The following is a 17,240-nucleotide window of genomic DNA, read 5'->3' as shown; positions in this document are numbered from 1 at the left end:
TCTCTCAGTCTCCGTCACACACACACACACACACACACACACACACACACACACACACACACACAAATTAAACTTTATCATAGATATCATATATAAGAAAAAACATAGTATATATAAAGTTAGGTACTACTTGGGGTTTCAGGCACCCACTGAGGGTCTTTGAACATATCCCCGGTGGATTGGGGGGAACTGCTATACAGTGATGACTGGGCAAACATCTTGCTCTGTGGAACTTACATGAGAAGAAATAGTAAACTACATTGCACATTAGAAGGTACTGAGTGCTGTGTCAAAAAAGGAAACACGGGAAGAGGTGTTGGTGGCACCGGGTTGGGAAGGACTTGAGTGAAAAATAATTTGAGCAAAGACTTGATGTGTCTAATGTTATGAAAAGAGATTTCTCCATAGCACTCTGATTTTCTTGTGAAAACTGACTGGATCGCCCCACATGGATGTCAGTGGTCCTCTGGGAAGCCAATTCCTTCCTGTTTAGTTCTTTCTACCTAATGAGAATTACTTTATTTTGGAAGGCAACAAAATTAGCTTAAGAATTTGGCAGTGTCTTTTTGATGTTGGGATGAGGGATTGTAAAAGGTGAGATAAGCGTCATCTATCAAGGGGTTCACCAATTTTTGCATATTTAGAATCAGGGTAATTGCCAAGTCTATAGTCTTAAGCGTATATTGATTTAAGAACTGTCATTAAAATGAAGAAACAAAGTGCCAACACTTCCCAAGATTTGCCTTTTGAGATTAATCTGGAGTGGTTTTCAGGAAAGGGGAATTCTCTGGGGTGGTTGTGGGAAAAGTGGACGGGTGAGTTCATCCTGAAGGAACAGGCCACCTGAAGAGCCTGGCTGGAGAACTTGGAAGGCTTCGTCCCAAAGCCCTGTGCCCCCACAAGAGCCCAGAAGTTAAAGAAAAAAGAGCCATCAATTCCTGGGGGGGAGGGTGCAGAACAAGGTCTCACATAATGGAATCAGAGGCTTCTTTTCAGACTGGAAGGTACTTCAGACATTATCTAAACCAGACATGCAAATTAGCACAGGCCTGGAGTCCCGAAGCATGAGAGAAATCATATGTAGCCATATAAGAATTTTAATAGAAATTGAAAGTATGACTCATAGCACGAAAACTTCCTTTCTGTAAACTCCTCTAGGATATTGGGCAGGACTGATAATTATTTTATAGGAAGGCCAAAAGCTTTTTAAGCTCAAAGATTTTTCGAAATAGTACCAAAAACAATTTTCATCTCTTAGGAAGAGTGGTACCTAAATCTTATCAACATAAGGCTGTTTGTGGTTTTATTAAAGGCTCTAAAGTTTTCCATGAAGGAATTCTATAATTTCTCTTTAACCCACTCCAAACAGGGAAACAGTTCATTGCAATAGAAAGAGTTCTGGGTTGGGGTTCAGAGCCCCATGGTTGGCCTCCCACCTCTCCTACCGTGAGCTGTGTCAGCTTAGGCAAGTGACTTAACATCTCTGAATCTTAGTTAACCTATTTGTAAAAGGGAGATACTTGGGGTGGGGGTGAGGGACTAATTCCTCTAAAATTTAAGAGTTTGGAAAAGCACATGGACTATTTAATCCTCACAGGGTTCTGTTGAAAATAAATGAGATCATGCATGAAAAATTGCTTCATATACTCCAAAGTGTCCTACAGAATTATAGCTGCTATTTCTTTTCCAGAGTTTAATTCATTGGAGACGAGGAGTTAATCTTTCTAGTGTCAACCAAAGCTAATTTCCTATGGTAATTTCTTTAATAGAAGGATTGAGTAAATGGTAAATTAAATTGTCAAAGACTAGATTTTCCCTCCCCAGCGAATCCACCGCTGTTCGTGGAGCCTACTGAAGAGCTACAGGGCTGGAGAGAGGGTACAGGAAAAGCTCACACTTCAAGACTATAAAGTCATCTTGTAGTAATGAGGTCCACAGCTAGCTTGTGAGTGCGGTAGGGTTCTGAGAAGAAACTGGAGTGTTTGAAAGTAAGGAAAATGTATCTTGAAGAGAGTGGAACTTAAATTGGGCTTTGAAACATGTGTTGGATTTTGATAAAGTAAGAATCTCACTTAATTACCACTTTCCCTTTATGCCTGACACAGAAACTGAACTTCATCAAAGAGGCATGTTAGCCCTGGCTGGTTGGCTCAGTGGTAGAGCGTCGGCCTAGCGTGCGGAGGACCCGGGTTCGATTCCCGGCCAGGGCACACAGGAGAAGCGCCCATTTGCTTCTCCACCCCTCCGCCGTGCTTTCCCTCTCTGTCTCTCTCTTCCCCTCCCGCAGCCAAGGCTCCATTGGAGCAAAGATGGCCCGGGCGCTGGGGATGGCTCTGTGGCCTCTGCCCCAGGCGCTAGAGTGGCTCTGGTCGCAACATGGCGACGCCCAGGATGGGCAGAGCATCGCCCCCTGGTGGGCAGAGTGTCGCCCCTGGTGGGCGTGCCGGGTGGATCCCGGTCGGGCGCATGCGGGAGTCTGTCTGACTGTCTCTCCCTGTTTCCAGGTTCAGAAAAATGAAAAAAAAAAAAAAAAAAAAAAAGAGGCATGTTAAACTTTTTATGGACCTTCAGCTTACAGATCTCTGAGACTTAGAGAGGAGAAGTCCACATAGGCCCTGGTTAGTGTTTTCAGCCATGGTATATATATATATATGTCTTCTTCAAAGACTTTACATTCTCCCAAAAGAAATAAGTTCTTTATTATGTTAGATAGGGGCTTCTCTGAAGAGAGTAAGTTGCTACATCTATACAAATAACTTGCGGAAAGTTTTATGTTAAAATAACAGAGGATGCTATCTATCCTTTACTTTTCACTAGAAGATGCCTCAAACCCCCACACTTCTGCCTGGCAAAAGAGAAACTTCTCTCTTGCTCTGCATAGAGAGATAGAAGGATGGATTGATAGGTAGCATTTGGTTTATACGCACGAGATTAAATAATCTTCTTTTAAATACTTTCTGACTACTACTGCCCTGAAACAATCTCCCTTGTAGAATTTCTAAATCAGTGTATTTTGCAAAACAAATGCATTTGGAATAACTCTGTGTTGAGGTGGCCACCTGTGGGCCATCTAGAGTCTTTTCTTTCCAAAGTGCTTTGGGACTCCACTCCTCAAAAGAGCTATCAGGGGTCACTTCTAGTTTCTATTACAAACCAAGACCACATGATAGTGGAAATGGAGTTACATCAACCAAGGGCAGTTTCATTTTGAGTCTTCGATTTGCTATCTGGAATGGGATGAAATATCTGAGTCAAAGTGAAACTTGGTAGAGATGGGAGGTCTAAAATAGTAATAGTCAAGAATTTGGAGATGAATTGGAAATGCAAAACCCTAACGGCCTGCTTAGTAAGTGTGAAACGCCACTGAGACTTAACTGTGCTCCAGCCCACTGAACACTCACAGCTATGGGAGGCCCTTCCCTGGCGGTGGTAGGAGGAGCCATTGTCTGGCTGAGTCTAATTGGAAGGGTGCTCTCGAGGTCAGGTTGCTCCCAAGTACCTTTTCCACAGCCTATCATGTTTTGATTTGTCTAGGGAACATCTAAGAGCAGCTTTTATCTTCTTTTTTCTTCTCTTTCAAGTGAGAGGTGGGGAGATAGAGACAGACTGCTGCATGCACCCTGATCAGGATTCACTCAGCAACACCCCTCTGGAGCCAATGCTCTGCCCATCTGGGGCCAGGCTCACAACTGAGCTATCTTTAATGCTTGAGGTGGAGGCTCCAGAGAGCCATCTTCAGCACCCAGGGCTGATGCACTCGAAATAATCTAACCATGGCTATGGAAGCAGAAGTGGGGGGATGGGAGATGGAGAAGCAGGTGGCTGCTTCTCCTGTGATCCCTGACCAGGAATTGAACTCAGGACATCCATATGCCATGCCGATGCTCTACCACTGAGACAACTGGGCCAGGGCCTAAGAGCAGCTTTTAAAACATAAACACAAAAGACTTGCCCAAGGAGGGCAGAAAGGTCAGTGTGGGGATTTCTAAGCATCCAGGATCAGGACCAGGAGCCTGGGTGCCTTTTAGCACCGGGACAAGAGAAAGCCCACACTGTGGTGACAGAAAGGGTGTCAATGGAGAATAACAAAAGCACTTTTCTTTTAATTATTTGAATAAAGCACTCAACGATGGGGGTGGTATAGGGGTAAAGATTTCAGAAGCAATGGAAGGAGCTCATTTTAAGAACAAAGATGCTCATGCCATCTTTCTCCTTAGTTCCTTCACCTCCCAAGGCCCATATGAAGGAGGTGTGGAGTCGGGTGGCTGGAGCATCTTGGCATGCACATTTAGAATGGCCTCAGGTATTCTGATACCTTTCCTTCTTTCCCTTGAGAACCATCGGTCAATGAAGCCTATAGAGGCCAGTGATTGCTTACCTGTTGTAATTTGAGGGAAATTTCACAACTCAGTTTATTGGACTAATATCCATCTCTCCCTCATTTTAAAAATTAAGTTTATCACAATCCTTATTGATAGAGCATTACTCAATGTATTGATTCTTTTTCAAAATCTCTTTTTATTTTTCATCTTTTTCCAAGTGAGAGGGAGAGAGATAGAGAGACAAACTTCTGCATGTCCCCAACTGGGATCCACCCTGCAACTCCTATCTGGGCCAATGCTCTGTCCATCTGGGGCCATGCTTGCAACCGAGCTATTTTCAGCACCGGAGGCAGAGGCACCACATAGACATCCTCAGCTCCTGGGACCAATGCCCTCAAATCTATTGAGCCATGACTGCGGGAGGGAAGAGAGAGAGAGAGAGAGAGAGAGAGAGAGAGAAGGAAGAGGGGTAGGGGTGTAGAAGCAGATGCTCACTTCTCCTGTGTGCCTTGACCAGGAATTCAACCTAGGACATCCACATGTTGGGCAGACACTCTACCACTGGGCCAACTAGACAGGGCCTTCTTGTTTTATTATTTCAAATGTGATATTAACTACAAAAGGATGAATAATGTTATGTAAATTATAAAACATAATAATAATAATATCTGTGAAACCACCTAATATGCTTTGTGAAATGTAACAACTGAATAGACTGAGAAGGATTCTTGATTTTTTGGGCCACAGCAGGAATCCATTAATCTAATCATATCATTGTAACAACTAGATGACATCAGTTGCTTGAGAGAAATGGGCCTCTCCATAGGGTAGTGGGTGGAACAGGAAAAAGCAATGTGGAATCTTGTCACTGCCTGAGTGGGGAGGAGCTGCAGTAACATTCGGTTCTGTTTCATACTTTGATTTGGGCTTACCCTATTTGTGCCTCAGTTTTCTCATATGTGAAATGGGAATAATAGTACCAACTACATGAGGTTGTAACAAAGTATAAATATGTGAAGTGAATAGTAGACTTCTTGGCACACAGTAAGCACATCACCAATGTTAGCTGTTAGGGTGAGAAGAAAGGTAAGGAGAGGAAGGTTAAATGAGCAGAAGTTAAATTTTCCCTGCCATGTCCTTTTTCCTTGGCTTGGTTCTGTCCTTGGCCTCTGTTCACATTGGCACACATAGCAAGGGAACCCACATCTGAAGGACTTCCAAAGGGAGTTTAAGCTGAGGAAAAATGGGGCCAGCGGTGAAGTAGAACACCATCTTCCACTGAACTCTGCTCTTGGCTAGCTCCTCCTACTCATAGGTGGGACTGAGCACGCTTGGGAGGCATCGCCTGGGAGTGGAATGGTGGGGACACAGAAAGCAGGGCAGAGAGAAAAGGCACGTACCACGGGAAGTGGACAAAACCAAAGTCCCACTCCTGGATCCGGAAACCTCATGAAGGGTTAATTTTAAAGGAAATCCTTTTGGAATAGTTTAAGGCGTTTCACGTATAATTTTCATCCATCCATTTAGAGGTCTTATCTTAGTTCCTACCTCCAAGACACTCTGAGTCTTGGAAGATAAAAGACTACAATAGAATCTGTTGAATGCTAGATAGTAAAGATAGTAAGTCCTGGCAAAGCCCCTTGGGGAGGGGTGGGTGAGGCCCTGCTGAGTAGAGGTCTTCTGAAGGGGCCTTGAAGGGACATGTGGCTTCCCAGGGTGTGGATGGGGGGGGGGGAGGGCAGAGCGAGAACAGGGAAACATTCAATATTCTATTGGAAAACAGATGAGACAGGAATCAATTCACAATTGGAGACAAATTTTTGGTCAGATCCTAAATGGGCAAAACTGTGCTAGTGGGCAAAGCTGTCACAGCTCTGAACCCCAAAGTGATCTTAGGCTGTCTCGGGCTCATGCCTCCGGCGGTCCTGCAGGCCAGCTCTGGGCAGCTTCCAACTGCACACCCCAGAGGGGTGGGTTTGCCTCACGACCCCTCACTTTGTGGTGGTAAAGTCATCTGGTCTGAGTGACTGGAGGAGACAGGAAAGAGTAGGGCCTGCTTTGAACCCTAGGTGGTCACCCAATTGTGCCTGCCAGACCCGCACAGCCCCGGGGACCTTGTGGCTGAAGTGCATGTCCCTCTGAATTTTCTTTTGCCGTAAGAGGTGTGGTGGTCTAGTCTTTAAAATAATAAATTAATCAAACCCAGAAGCTGAGGGGAATGATCATTAAAAGATATTATTGCATATATTTTTTAAAAATCCTCATAGGAATAAAATGTACAGTTTGAATTATTCTTGAGTTGGAATAGCTCATTCAAACAAGGGGATTCAGGCCATATCTGGAACTAAAGAAAAAGAAGAAATGCCCCAACAAAACCCCTCCATACCTGCACTAGTGTACAATAGTGAAAGTTGTTTGCCTCATTATCCTGGAACAAGTTTACACTTGTCTTAGGAAACAGGCTAAGTGTTTCCAATAATTTAGAGAGAGCGTGTTCTAGTCGCTGTAACCCACACATGTGTGATAAGAGCACATGCAGCACACCCACAGAAAAAAATAACAGTTCTTTTACTTAGAGAAAGGAAGGATAATGGTTACTTAGAAAGTGTCCCAGACAAGCTGTCAAATTGAATTCAGAGAGCTGGAGTCTGACTCCAGGACAGGGCTGGCTGGCTGGGGTCCCTGGGGACTGGGGTTTCCTGCCTGCTACAGTTTTGAGACAACGATTCTTTGTTTCCAGCTCTCTCCCTCTTTCTCTCTCTCTCTCTTTCTCTCTGTCTCTCTCTCTCTCCCTCTATCTTTTTCTGGTGAAAAAATAAAAATAAAAGGCACACACAAAATCATGCTGCTTTCCAAAGAAGGTCAAAAGCAGACAAAACATTAACTGTGGAATTTGGAATTTCAAAAGAAAACATTTTTTAAAAAGCAAGAGAGCAAGCTACTGTCTCTTCTATAACAATAAATCTTGCCTTTGGACCACAGAAACAGTGCACACGCACACACACACACACACACACACACACTCAGCAAACATCCCACTTCTGCTAAAAATGGATTAGAGGTATTTCATCATAAAGGAAAAACATATAATGACAATGTTCTTAACAGGCCCTCCTGTGAGTCCTCAATACCCACAAATTTAAGTGCATGTTAGTTGACATGGCCAGAGCCTGTGGAGCCGCATAACCTGCTGTCTGAGAGATGTTATTTACTCCCTAAAAATAACAGGAGATTACCTCACAGTATTACAGGTCTTTTCCTACCATCACATGTGCTCCGGACTGCCCCCCACATGCTACCCCGGCCAGGGCAGCGGCACACAGCCCACGCCCACGTGCAACACCTGGATGTAGCGCTCGGTCCCTCCCACTCAGGATACTGCCCAACGCCCACCCTTTCCAAAGCCATACCTGAATACACATTCCCTGCGCCATACACACAGTGCCTTAGCTCTAGGCAGGGATGTTTTGCCCTCAGCACATTTTCCCCATTAACACAGAGCTTCTTGGGGTATCTTTGAAATCACAGGAAATTTCAAAGCTATAAAGGAAACTCGAGGGAACTCCGCAGGGCCCTGCGTACCGCCGATCTTGTTTCAGGCCTCCTCCTGCTCGGGTTATTTTGAAGCAGATACCTGGCTCTCCTCCTTTGCTAAGCTGCCTGACTCACAGTGAGACATCCAATTGTATTTGGTCTTTCAGTTTCATGTGAGCCACCAAGAATCCATCCCAAAACTCCCTTCTTCATGCTCTGGTGTCACGGAGACCTTGGTGTCCCATGGACACAGACATACACGCCCCTAAGAACTCACCTGTATCTCCCCCCCAAAGCCAGCACGAACACATAGGGCTCGGCACCACAGCCCCACGCAAGCACGCAGACCCGCTGCACTGACTGGTGTCTTTGTGTCCACCATCCTCCCTTCCTTTCACTATTCATTTCCAGCACTACATCAACTTCTATTGATAAAATGCAATCAGAAAGGATACCTCAGAGAGGATGTAAATGCAGGGAGAACTGGTAAGAGTTGTTGATGCGTCACCCATCCTCCAATACACAGTGTTAATTATGAGCTGACTGGGCTGTATCTCTGACTATAAGCCTCCAAAGGGTATGTGCTGGTTGTGCACCTATTTTTGGGGTTCTGTCTAGGGTCCCATACACAGTAGGTTCTTAATAAATGAAGACATGGGTGAATGGGCTGGAGGGGAGCATAAATCTCAGACTCTAGGTCCATTCCTGAGGAAGTTATTGAGTGGATTCAAATTGTTTGCTGCCTGGGTGGCCTTGGCTGGACCCACACCTTCTCTGGCCTCTCGTCTGTTCTATCACATGAAGCATTTGGAGTGGATGCTCAGCTTTAGCATTTAATGATTTCTTCTCTTCCTTACTTTCAGAGCACTTCTTGTCATAGCATGGTGTTTCTATTTGATGATACGCAGATGCATGCTATTCCTCAAGAGTCCTGTGTGTGGCTCACCCTGGGCAGATTTTAAGCAACTTGGCTGTCTTATCTATGGCATCATCATGCCATATGATCTGGTGTGGTCGTCTTCACGATCTTCAGCATTGTCTTAGCATTGGTAAATCCGTGAAAATATTCTAATTATTTTGCAATAAAATAGAATTACTGGGCCTGACCTGTGGTAGCACAGTGGATAAAGCGTCGACCTGGAAATGCTGAGGTTGCCAGTTCGAAACCCTGGGCTTGCCTGGTCAAGGCATATATGGGAATTGATGCTTCCAGCTCCTCCCCCCTTCTCTCTCTCTATCTCTCCTCTCTCTCTCTCTCTCTGTCTCTCCCTCTCCTCTCTAAAATGAATAAATAAAAAATAAATAAATAATTTGAAAAAAATAGAATTACTGTTATAATTCATGGCACTAACATTGAGCAATTACTAGTGTGTCAGACACTGTGCTAAGTGACTTATGGGTACAATGTTATCTCTGAAAGGCCACTGAAATCAACCTCATTTTATAGATGAGGAAATTGAGAAAAAAAAAAGAGTTGAGTGACTTGTCCAAGGTCATGCAGTTTGTTTGCATTCAAAGCCTGAACTTTTAATCGGTACGCTATAAAGCTGACATATGAGATTAATACCCGCCTTAGGTAAATTAAAGCATGTTTATGATGCTGTCAGACGCTTCGATGAACTCTACTGAGCTGTGAGAAGCAGCCTCGAGTGGGGAGGGAACCCCAGAGACCTGAATTTGAACCCTGCTCTGCTCCAAGACCAGGAGGACTTCCAATGAACCCCCTCATCTATCTGGGTCTTGTTGGCTTTATCTACAGAATGGGATCATAATAATAACAGCCCTGCTGTCTCATAATGATGTTGGGAGGCACAGGTGAGATAATGGACATGCCAGAGCTTGGCTAACAGTGAAGAGCTGCAAAGGCTTGCTGCTGTGTGTGCAGGCCCCTGCCGTCTGGACACCTCCTGGAGAGAAGGAGCTCCCATTAGCACGATCTGCAGTGCCTGTTAGGAATATTACCATAAAGGATGCAGAAAGGAGCTTCTCCTGTTCTCCTTCCCCACTGCGTGTGCAAGCAGACAGACTTTTTATCCATTAGCTAAGGCAATGCCAGAGAGTGCTGCTCCGCAGGCAGACAACATACCGCAGTGGAGAAGCGGTTTTGCATTCAGCAGCAGGTCCTGAAGGGCTTCCCAAGCTGCGGCTAGGAGCTCAGGGCTACACAGGCCATGGTGAGTTTATGAGTTCCAGGAGTTCATAAACAAGGAGCTCAATATCCTCTGACTTTTGGAGAGTCAGAGGTATTTAAACAGATCCAGCACGACCCTGAGGAAACAACGGTTTACGCATGCAAAGCTGCTCCTCTGAAGGAGAGATCTGCTGGTACTTGTATGCTGGTTGTCTGGCTGAGGACACGGGGAGGGCCCTAGGGCAGGGTTTACCATGAAATCGAAGTGGTGCTCTGATATGTGCCCAGGGCAGACGCACTTCTTACACCCCAGCATGGAAGGCACAGAGGATGAGCTTTGAAGAGTCAGTGGTCCTGGCTCCACGACTTGTATGCACTTGGAGAAGCCACTTAACATCTAGAGCCCCAGTGTCATCCCTGTAAATTCAAGTTACCACAGATCCACCTTTTAGATGCATGTAATGAGGACATATAAGGAAGAAATGTCTGAGATAAGAATGGATGCACTAATGTAAAGCTGTCAATGTTATCAAATCAGTTAATACTATATACCACTGTCAATGGCAAATTGTGATCAGGTGATCCCTTCACTCAACCCAGACCTTCATTAGTATACCAGTAGGTCCTGCTCTTCCTTTTCTAGGTTGATACGGGGCCACAAATGGTCAAGATCAACTGCCCAGTGTATATACAATAAAACCTGGGTGGCTCTGAGATGGGCTTATTTTCCTCTTTCTAGTTTGTGTCTGTGTGTACCACAGGGCTTCTCAATTTTGGCTGCAAGCTATCAGAGCAACCTGGAGAGCTTTAAAAATCTTTCAGTGCCCACAGGACCTTCCTAGAGATTCTGAATTAACTGGTCATGTTTGGGATCTGAGCATCAGTATTTTACAATGTTTTTATTTTTAATTTTGCATTTTTATTGCAAGCCATACACGGAATTTACCATTTTGACCATTTTTCAGTGTATGTTTCAGTGGCTAAGTAAGTACATTCTCGTTGTGCAACCGTAACAATCAGAACTTTTCATCTTTCCAAACTGAAACTCTGTCCCATTAAACAGTAACTCCCCCTCCCCCTCCCCAGACCTTGGGAACAGCATTCCGCTTGCAGTTTGCCTGCTCACGGTACCTCGTATGAGTGGAGTCATGCAGTATTGGTCCTACAGCATCAGTATTTTTAAAAAGCTCCCAGGTCATTCTCTGTGTAGTTAGGAAAGTAGGGGGTGCATGGGAATTTATCTTCGGGGGGAAAAAGACTAGCATAGGGATGCAGGTGTGGATGATAGTGGGAAAATTGCAGAAGAATAACAGAAAAAATTCAGATCTCTGCTCAAACTACACTTAGGCCAGGTGTGGTCTTCATGAGAAGTCAGCCGGAGGGGGAAAGGCTGGCTTTGTCAGGGACACCGTCTGCAGCCAGAGATTTGAATCCTACAACCTGGGCTTGAGTCCTTGCTCTGCTGTTGAATTGCTGTGTGCCCTTCAGTGAGCAGTTTCATGACAGCCTGCCTCACTTTCTCCATCTGCAGAAGTGAGATCATCATGTCTACGTCCCAGGGATGTGGCTTGAGAGCAGATGCCTGGTATGTGAAGGAGTGTGACGCGTCACAGAGCTCCGTGGAGGTGACGGTTGTGGCTGCTCCTGTGAGTGGGCAGCAGAGGCTCCTGCCCGCATCCTCCCAGTGCATTAGCCTGGCAATGAAAGGGACGGAGCACACAACTGTCCTGATTGGGTCCAGGCTGTGACCACTGAATATGTCATAAAGGGGCTTAAAAACTGTTATAAATTAATTTTAAAAACTAGTCTTACTTTCTAGGTATGAATAACATTTAGAGAGTGTAATTATTTCCAAGTGACAAGCTGGAAGGGTGGTTATGCTAATGTTAAAGTCAAAAGGCATTCGGATTGGTAAGTGCACTGAAGAAGCATGAACAAATATCATCTCCTCAACTTCTTCCCTTTGTGCTTGATGCCGGCAGCTGCCCCATGTGAAGCACAGGCGCGCTCTCTCTCTCTCTCTCTCTCTCTCTCTCACACACACACACACACACACACACACACACACACACGCCTCTGGTGCTTTAGATTAACTCTGGGTTTGTATGGGGCTCTGTGAGTGTCTTGATTTGAATGAGACGGAGCCAAGGTTGCATGATGTGTTCTCTTTATTTTTCCATTTAGTATTTTGAGCAATAAAGGTAGGGATTAGAGAAAAGCAGAAGAGAGCGAGGTTTGGAGGAGAGTGAAATGGAGGGGTAGAGAAGCCTGGTTAGCTTTGTCTTGCTAATGCACTTTGTTTTGTGGCTGATGGCCGTTCAGACAGATTCAGACCACCTCACAAGGGGGAGGCGACAGAGCAGCAAGACAGCTCAAGTGGAAAGCGTATTGGTGACAAAAGATGCACCTGCAAAGCTCAGCCTTAATCGTCTCTAGAGGCCAGGGCCAATGTTGGGAGATAAATGCCCGGCACCACCTGAATGAGATCCTGGCAGCATGCGTTTGCCTGGATACTACAGTTAATTCATTTCAGAAGAGGGTTGCTACCCAGCTAGAGAGAGCTGCTCCTGTGATGCCTGAATAAGGCTGGTGGCCTTAAAATGTCCTCAGTGTACACAAAAGGACCAAGGGAAGGCAACATGGCAGGTAGAGTAAAGGGCTGAAAGCTAAAATCCCTGGGGGAGTAATGTTTTGGTTATTAATATAGTTTCACTCAGACAAACTAGCCTCTAAACTAAAATCTGTATTTTAAACCCACTATCAAAAATTCTCTCATTGTCTCTGCCCCAGAGTCTCATTAGTTAATAATGATATTGTCAGCCAGCCTTAGCCTGAGGAGCTGGAGCAACTTTCAAGGGTCTCTTTCATCCCTCCCTCCCTCCCTCCCTCCCTCCCTCCCTCCCTCCCTCCCTCCTTCCCTCTCTCACTTTCTTCCTTCCTTCCTCCCTTCCTCCCTTCCTCCCTCCCTTCCTCCCTCCCTCCCTTCCTCCCTCCCTCTTTCCTTCCCTCCTTCCTTTTCTTCCTCCTTCCTTTCCTTCCAAGAACTGGGTCCTTATCTGAAAATGAAATGTAGTTCTATCATTGAGTCAGATGGAAGCAGAGTGGCTCTAATTGAAGGCAGAGCCCTCTCTCTGTGGCTTCCAAGTCATCACCTTAGAAGCCACAAGCTTGAGAGTCTGGGCTTGACTCAAACTGATTTCGTTCAGTCTCTTCATTTGACAGGAAACTAAGTTTCAGGGGATGAAGTGATTTTTCCAAAGTAAGCCCAAAGTGCCCTGCCTGCCAACAGAGTGTGTTACGCTAATACATTTTCTCTCTTACAGACGTTTGCTACGTGATGTCAAACAGGCCATAAAGTCAAGTGTGGCTTGGACTGTAGAATGAATGAGTCAATATAATTTAGGTTGCATGGCAAAATTCAGTACATTTGATTTGGAAAGGAAAACAGTAGCATCAATAAGACTGGCCAGGGTGGGGTAGAGGAGAAGGAAGCAAACAAAAACCACCAAAGTTTATAATCAGATTCATCATGTTGTACATTTTCTCCACTAGATTGTTGTCATATTTGATTATAAATTTTTTTTTTTTGCATTTTTCTGAATCTGGAAACAGGGAGAGACAGTCAGACAGACTCCCGCATGCGCCCGACCGGGATCCACCCGGCACGCCCACCATGGGGCGACGCTCTGCCCACCAGGGGGCGATGCTCTGCCCATCCTGGGCGTCGCCATGTTGCGACCAGAGCCACTCTAGCACCTGAGGCAGAGGCCACAGAGCCATCCCCAGCGCCCCGGCCATTTTTGCTCCAATGGAGCCTTGGCTGCGGGAGGGGAAGAGAGAGACAGAGAGGAAGGCGCGGCGGAGGGGTGGAGAAGCAAATGGGCGCTTCTCCTGTGTGCCCTGGCCGGGAATCGAACCCGGGTCCTCCGCACGCTAGGCCGACGCTCTACCGCTAAGCCAACCGGCCAGGGCTTGATTATAAATTATTAACAGGAAACACAAAGTGCTATCTGATCAAAGGTGTCATGACCTTGGCCAAGACACCCAGGTTGTTTGGGTCTCTGTTTCCTCAATAACCCATGAGGATTTTGAACCAAATGGTCTCAAAGTTTCTTCCATTACAGAAGACTTCTGTTTCTCTGGAATATCAGGATGTGCTACTCTAAATGCAACCGATACTAACAACTTCATCCTTCTTCTTACATTGTGTCAGGTTTCCATTACAGAAAAAATAGCGAAGGAGAGAGTCACAGCAGAGAGAATGCCTGCTGCACTCCTATGCGTTCTTCAAGTTCCCACACAAAAGGCCCCTCCTCCAAGGAATTTTTCTTTTGCCTTGGGTGAATTTTTCTCACTCATATATATTTTTTTCTCCCTCAAACCATTCTATTTACTTTTTAAAATGCCTAGAATCTAACACAGTATCTGGATCCACAAATCTTTACATTATTGTTTCATAAATACGAAATGTTACTGTAATGTTTGCTAAAATTGTCACTGGCACAAATTGTTTGGTGAGACTGTTTTATTTCTCAACCAAACTAAACCAACTAGACCAAATCCTTGAATCACCACTTTGGAATTGCTAAAATTTGTTTTAAAAAGTTTTTTTTTAATGTAGCATTGCAAAAATCCCTAAAATTTTTTTCATTATTTTCAACAGAAAAACAAAACAAAACAATTTTCAGTTTTGAAAGTGAGCAATGTCCATTTCATTCTAAGATCAACACATTTTCTTTCATGGAGTAACAACTTCAAATTATATCTTTATGATGTTATTACAAGATATTTTAAAACTTTGTCATTTTTTTTTCAACTAGTGGCACCAGCAGGGTATGTTTGGGCATCTTGTCTCGTATGCTAGGAAGAGTTATGTGGAACAGGAGAGTGGAAAGTGGGTGCCCAGACCTGAGGCTCCCCACATCCTAACAGCATGGAACTGCATCCCACTGGGCGCTGAGCACAATTCTAAGGGCATGAGAGAAAACTCACCTTCTTTGACGCTCAGTCGTGGGGATTGGTCTGTGTGGGAGGTTGTATTATAGGCCAACAGTGAACCTGAAAGGCAAAGCACAAGCAGGTTATGACCAAGCCATTCTCCTGAGATGAAGACTCAGAGGTGAGATGGGCAGGGCGTGGGAGGGGTAGGGACAGGGAGAGGGAGAAGGGACAGATGATTCCTGGAGAGGAAGAAAAAGTGAATTACTCCATTCTGGGGACTGTGCTTGCCTGCTGGAGTTAGGGTCAGAGTAGATTAGGGCAGAATGCTGGGGGAGGGACTCCCACAAGCCGTCTCCAGCAGCCTTTTAAGCTCCAGAGGTTCTCGGGGTCCACGCCATGGCACGGTAGGAACACGGGGCAGGGAATCAGAGCACCAGGGCTGTCCCAGTTCTGCCACTAACACCCCATAAGCAGCTTTATATGTCTAGACCTTGATTTTTTTCATCAGAAAAATGAAGGGGCTGGCAAATTTAAAGACTGGATAGTAAATAGTTCAGTCTCTGTCACACATTTTTCTTTGTTTCTCTTTTGTTTGTATGTGGGCCCTGGGGGATGAGACAGCACCAGCCTTCTTGCTACGATGACCTCTGGGTTCATGTGCAGGTCCGTTCACAGGCGGGCCAGGTGTTGGGGGTTGGAGAGGGGGTGCAGGTAGCAGTTCTCCCTATAGTAACTTTGTCTTCTTCTGCATATATCTAAGAGAAGACAACTAAAGGTGAGGCATAAGACACTGAATGTTCTGTCATCTCTGAGCTGATACACAATCTTTTACAAGTAAACGTTAACGTGTACCTAGTCTGCACCGGGCACTAGGGTCGGCATTTTAAAGACACGAGAGTCTGTGACTGTTGCATATAAAAAGCATTCTCCCTTCTTTCCTAAAACTAGTCTTATTCTTTATATTCAAACAAATTCCAGAGTTTTGTTTTGTTAAATTTAGGCTTTTTTTTTTTTTTTTTTTTTTTTTTTTTTAATGTGTGTGTGATTCTCCTTGAGATTTTCCTGGGGAAACTCTAAAATGCTATCAAGACTAGGGATAGAATCTGCTTTTGACAAAGGACCCGAGAAGCTTGACATTAGGGGTTTGAGGCTAAACAAGTCTTTCAAAACAATCCTTTTCCCTGCTCGCAATGGACAAGCAGACTGACTCAGTGCCAGGGCTTGGGACAGGGAACAGGCTGGCACACGCTCCTATTTTTAGTTTCAAGTCGTGGAAGGGGCGCGGGAGCGGAGCTCTGCCTCGCCCAGCTGTGGGCGTTTGGTTGTGTGCCTCAGAGAAAATGTGTGCCCTTCCCAGCCAGACAGCGAGGGAGAGAACTGTATAAAAGTCATTCAACTGCCCAAGAACCTCTGACTTCTGGCTTGGACAAGTTTCTGCTTTGAAATAGTTCCAGACAAAAAAGAGGAGTGTTGTTGTTGGTGGCCGGCGGTGTTGAGCCTGCTCGATGCCAAGTGTGGATATCGTTTTAGAAATGAGACAGTCACATGCATGCAGCATCTGAGAACCATAGGCGCTTGGTTATTCCATTCTCAAAAATATTAAGGACAAAGGGAGGCTGGGACACCCTCAGCTTAATGTAGTTGTTATGCAAATCAGAGTTTAAAATTAGACCCACCTCTTACCACTTAGTAGCCTTGTGACATCCATCAATTTACTTAATCTCTCTAAGCTGTAGGCTCCTCAAATACAAAATGGACTAAATAATAACACTTAATGTGGCCGTGTGAGGATTGAAAAAAGTAATAACATATAAATTGCTCAGAAAGATCTCAGCTCATAGTAAATGTTCAATAAATGCTAGTTATTATCATGACTATTTTTATAGCCCTTCTCCCACAGACACCACAGTTACATGCAATAAACCTATTTAAAAACAGCTTGTTGAGCATTAGTCTTGTCCTCTGGAATTAGAGTTACGAATGGGTTCTCCTGCAATAAGAAATAATCTCCACAACTGAAAAGTGGTTAAGAAACGGGACCAAATGTTCCAAGGGAATGGGGAAAAGCCTTGGGGGTGAGACCAGGAATGCCTGCCGCTCTGTGCTGGACACTCTCCCTCAGGCTGAGACCCCACGGCTGGAGCAAATGAAGAAAAATGATGGTCTCAGAGGAGCGAACGGCCTGAGTCATTAGTGCAGATTTAGCTAAGAGCACGAAGCTTAGATAAACCACATTTATTAAAGCTCCCCCGTGGTGAAAGTTCTTGTTTGGGCACACGTGAATTCCACAGGAAACTCCCAGAAAGCCAAGA

At 45.0% G+C, this 17,240-nt stretch overlaps 1 protein-coding gene across 4 annotated transcripts in view; it reads right to left on the bottom strand.

Annotated features, from left to right (window-relative positions):
• FLI1 (Fli-1 proto-oncogene, ETS transcription factor) overlaps positions 1-17,240 on the bottom strand; it is a 126,306-nt gene that overhangs the window by 16,160 nt on the left and 92,906 nt on the right. For all 4 annotated transcript variants that reach the window (XM_066259715.1, XM_066259716.1, XM_066259714.1 and 1 more), the window contains exon 5: positions 14,980-15,045. In XM_066259715.1, coding sequence (XP_066115812.1) covers positions 14,980-15,045 — 66 coding nt within the window. The remainder of the gene's footprint in view (positions 1-14,979; positions 15,046-17,240) is intronic.

Source organism: Saccopteryx bilineata, chromosome 2 (assembly GCF_036850765.1).
Source record: "Saccopteryx bilineata isolate mSacBil1 chromosome 2, mSacBil1_pri_phased_curated, whole genome shotgun sequence".
NCBI classification, from domain to species: domain Eukaryota; kingdom Metazoa; phylum Chordata; class Mammalia; order Chiroptera; family Emballonuridae; genus Saccopteryx; species Saccopteryx bilineata.
Note: the sequence above shows the minus strand (reverse complement) of the source record. Positions and strands in the feature narration are given on the sequence as shown.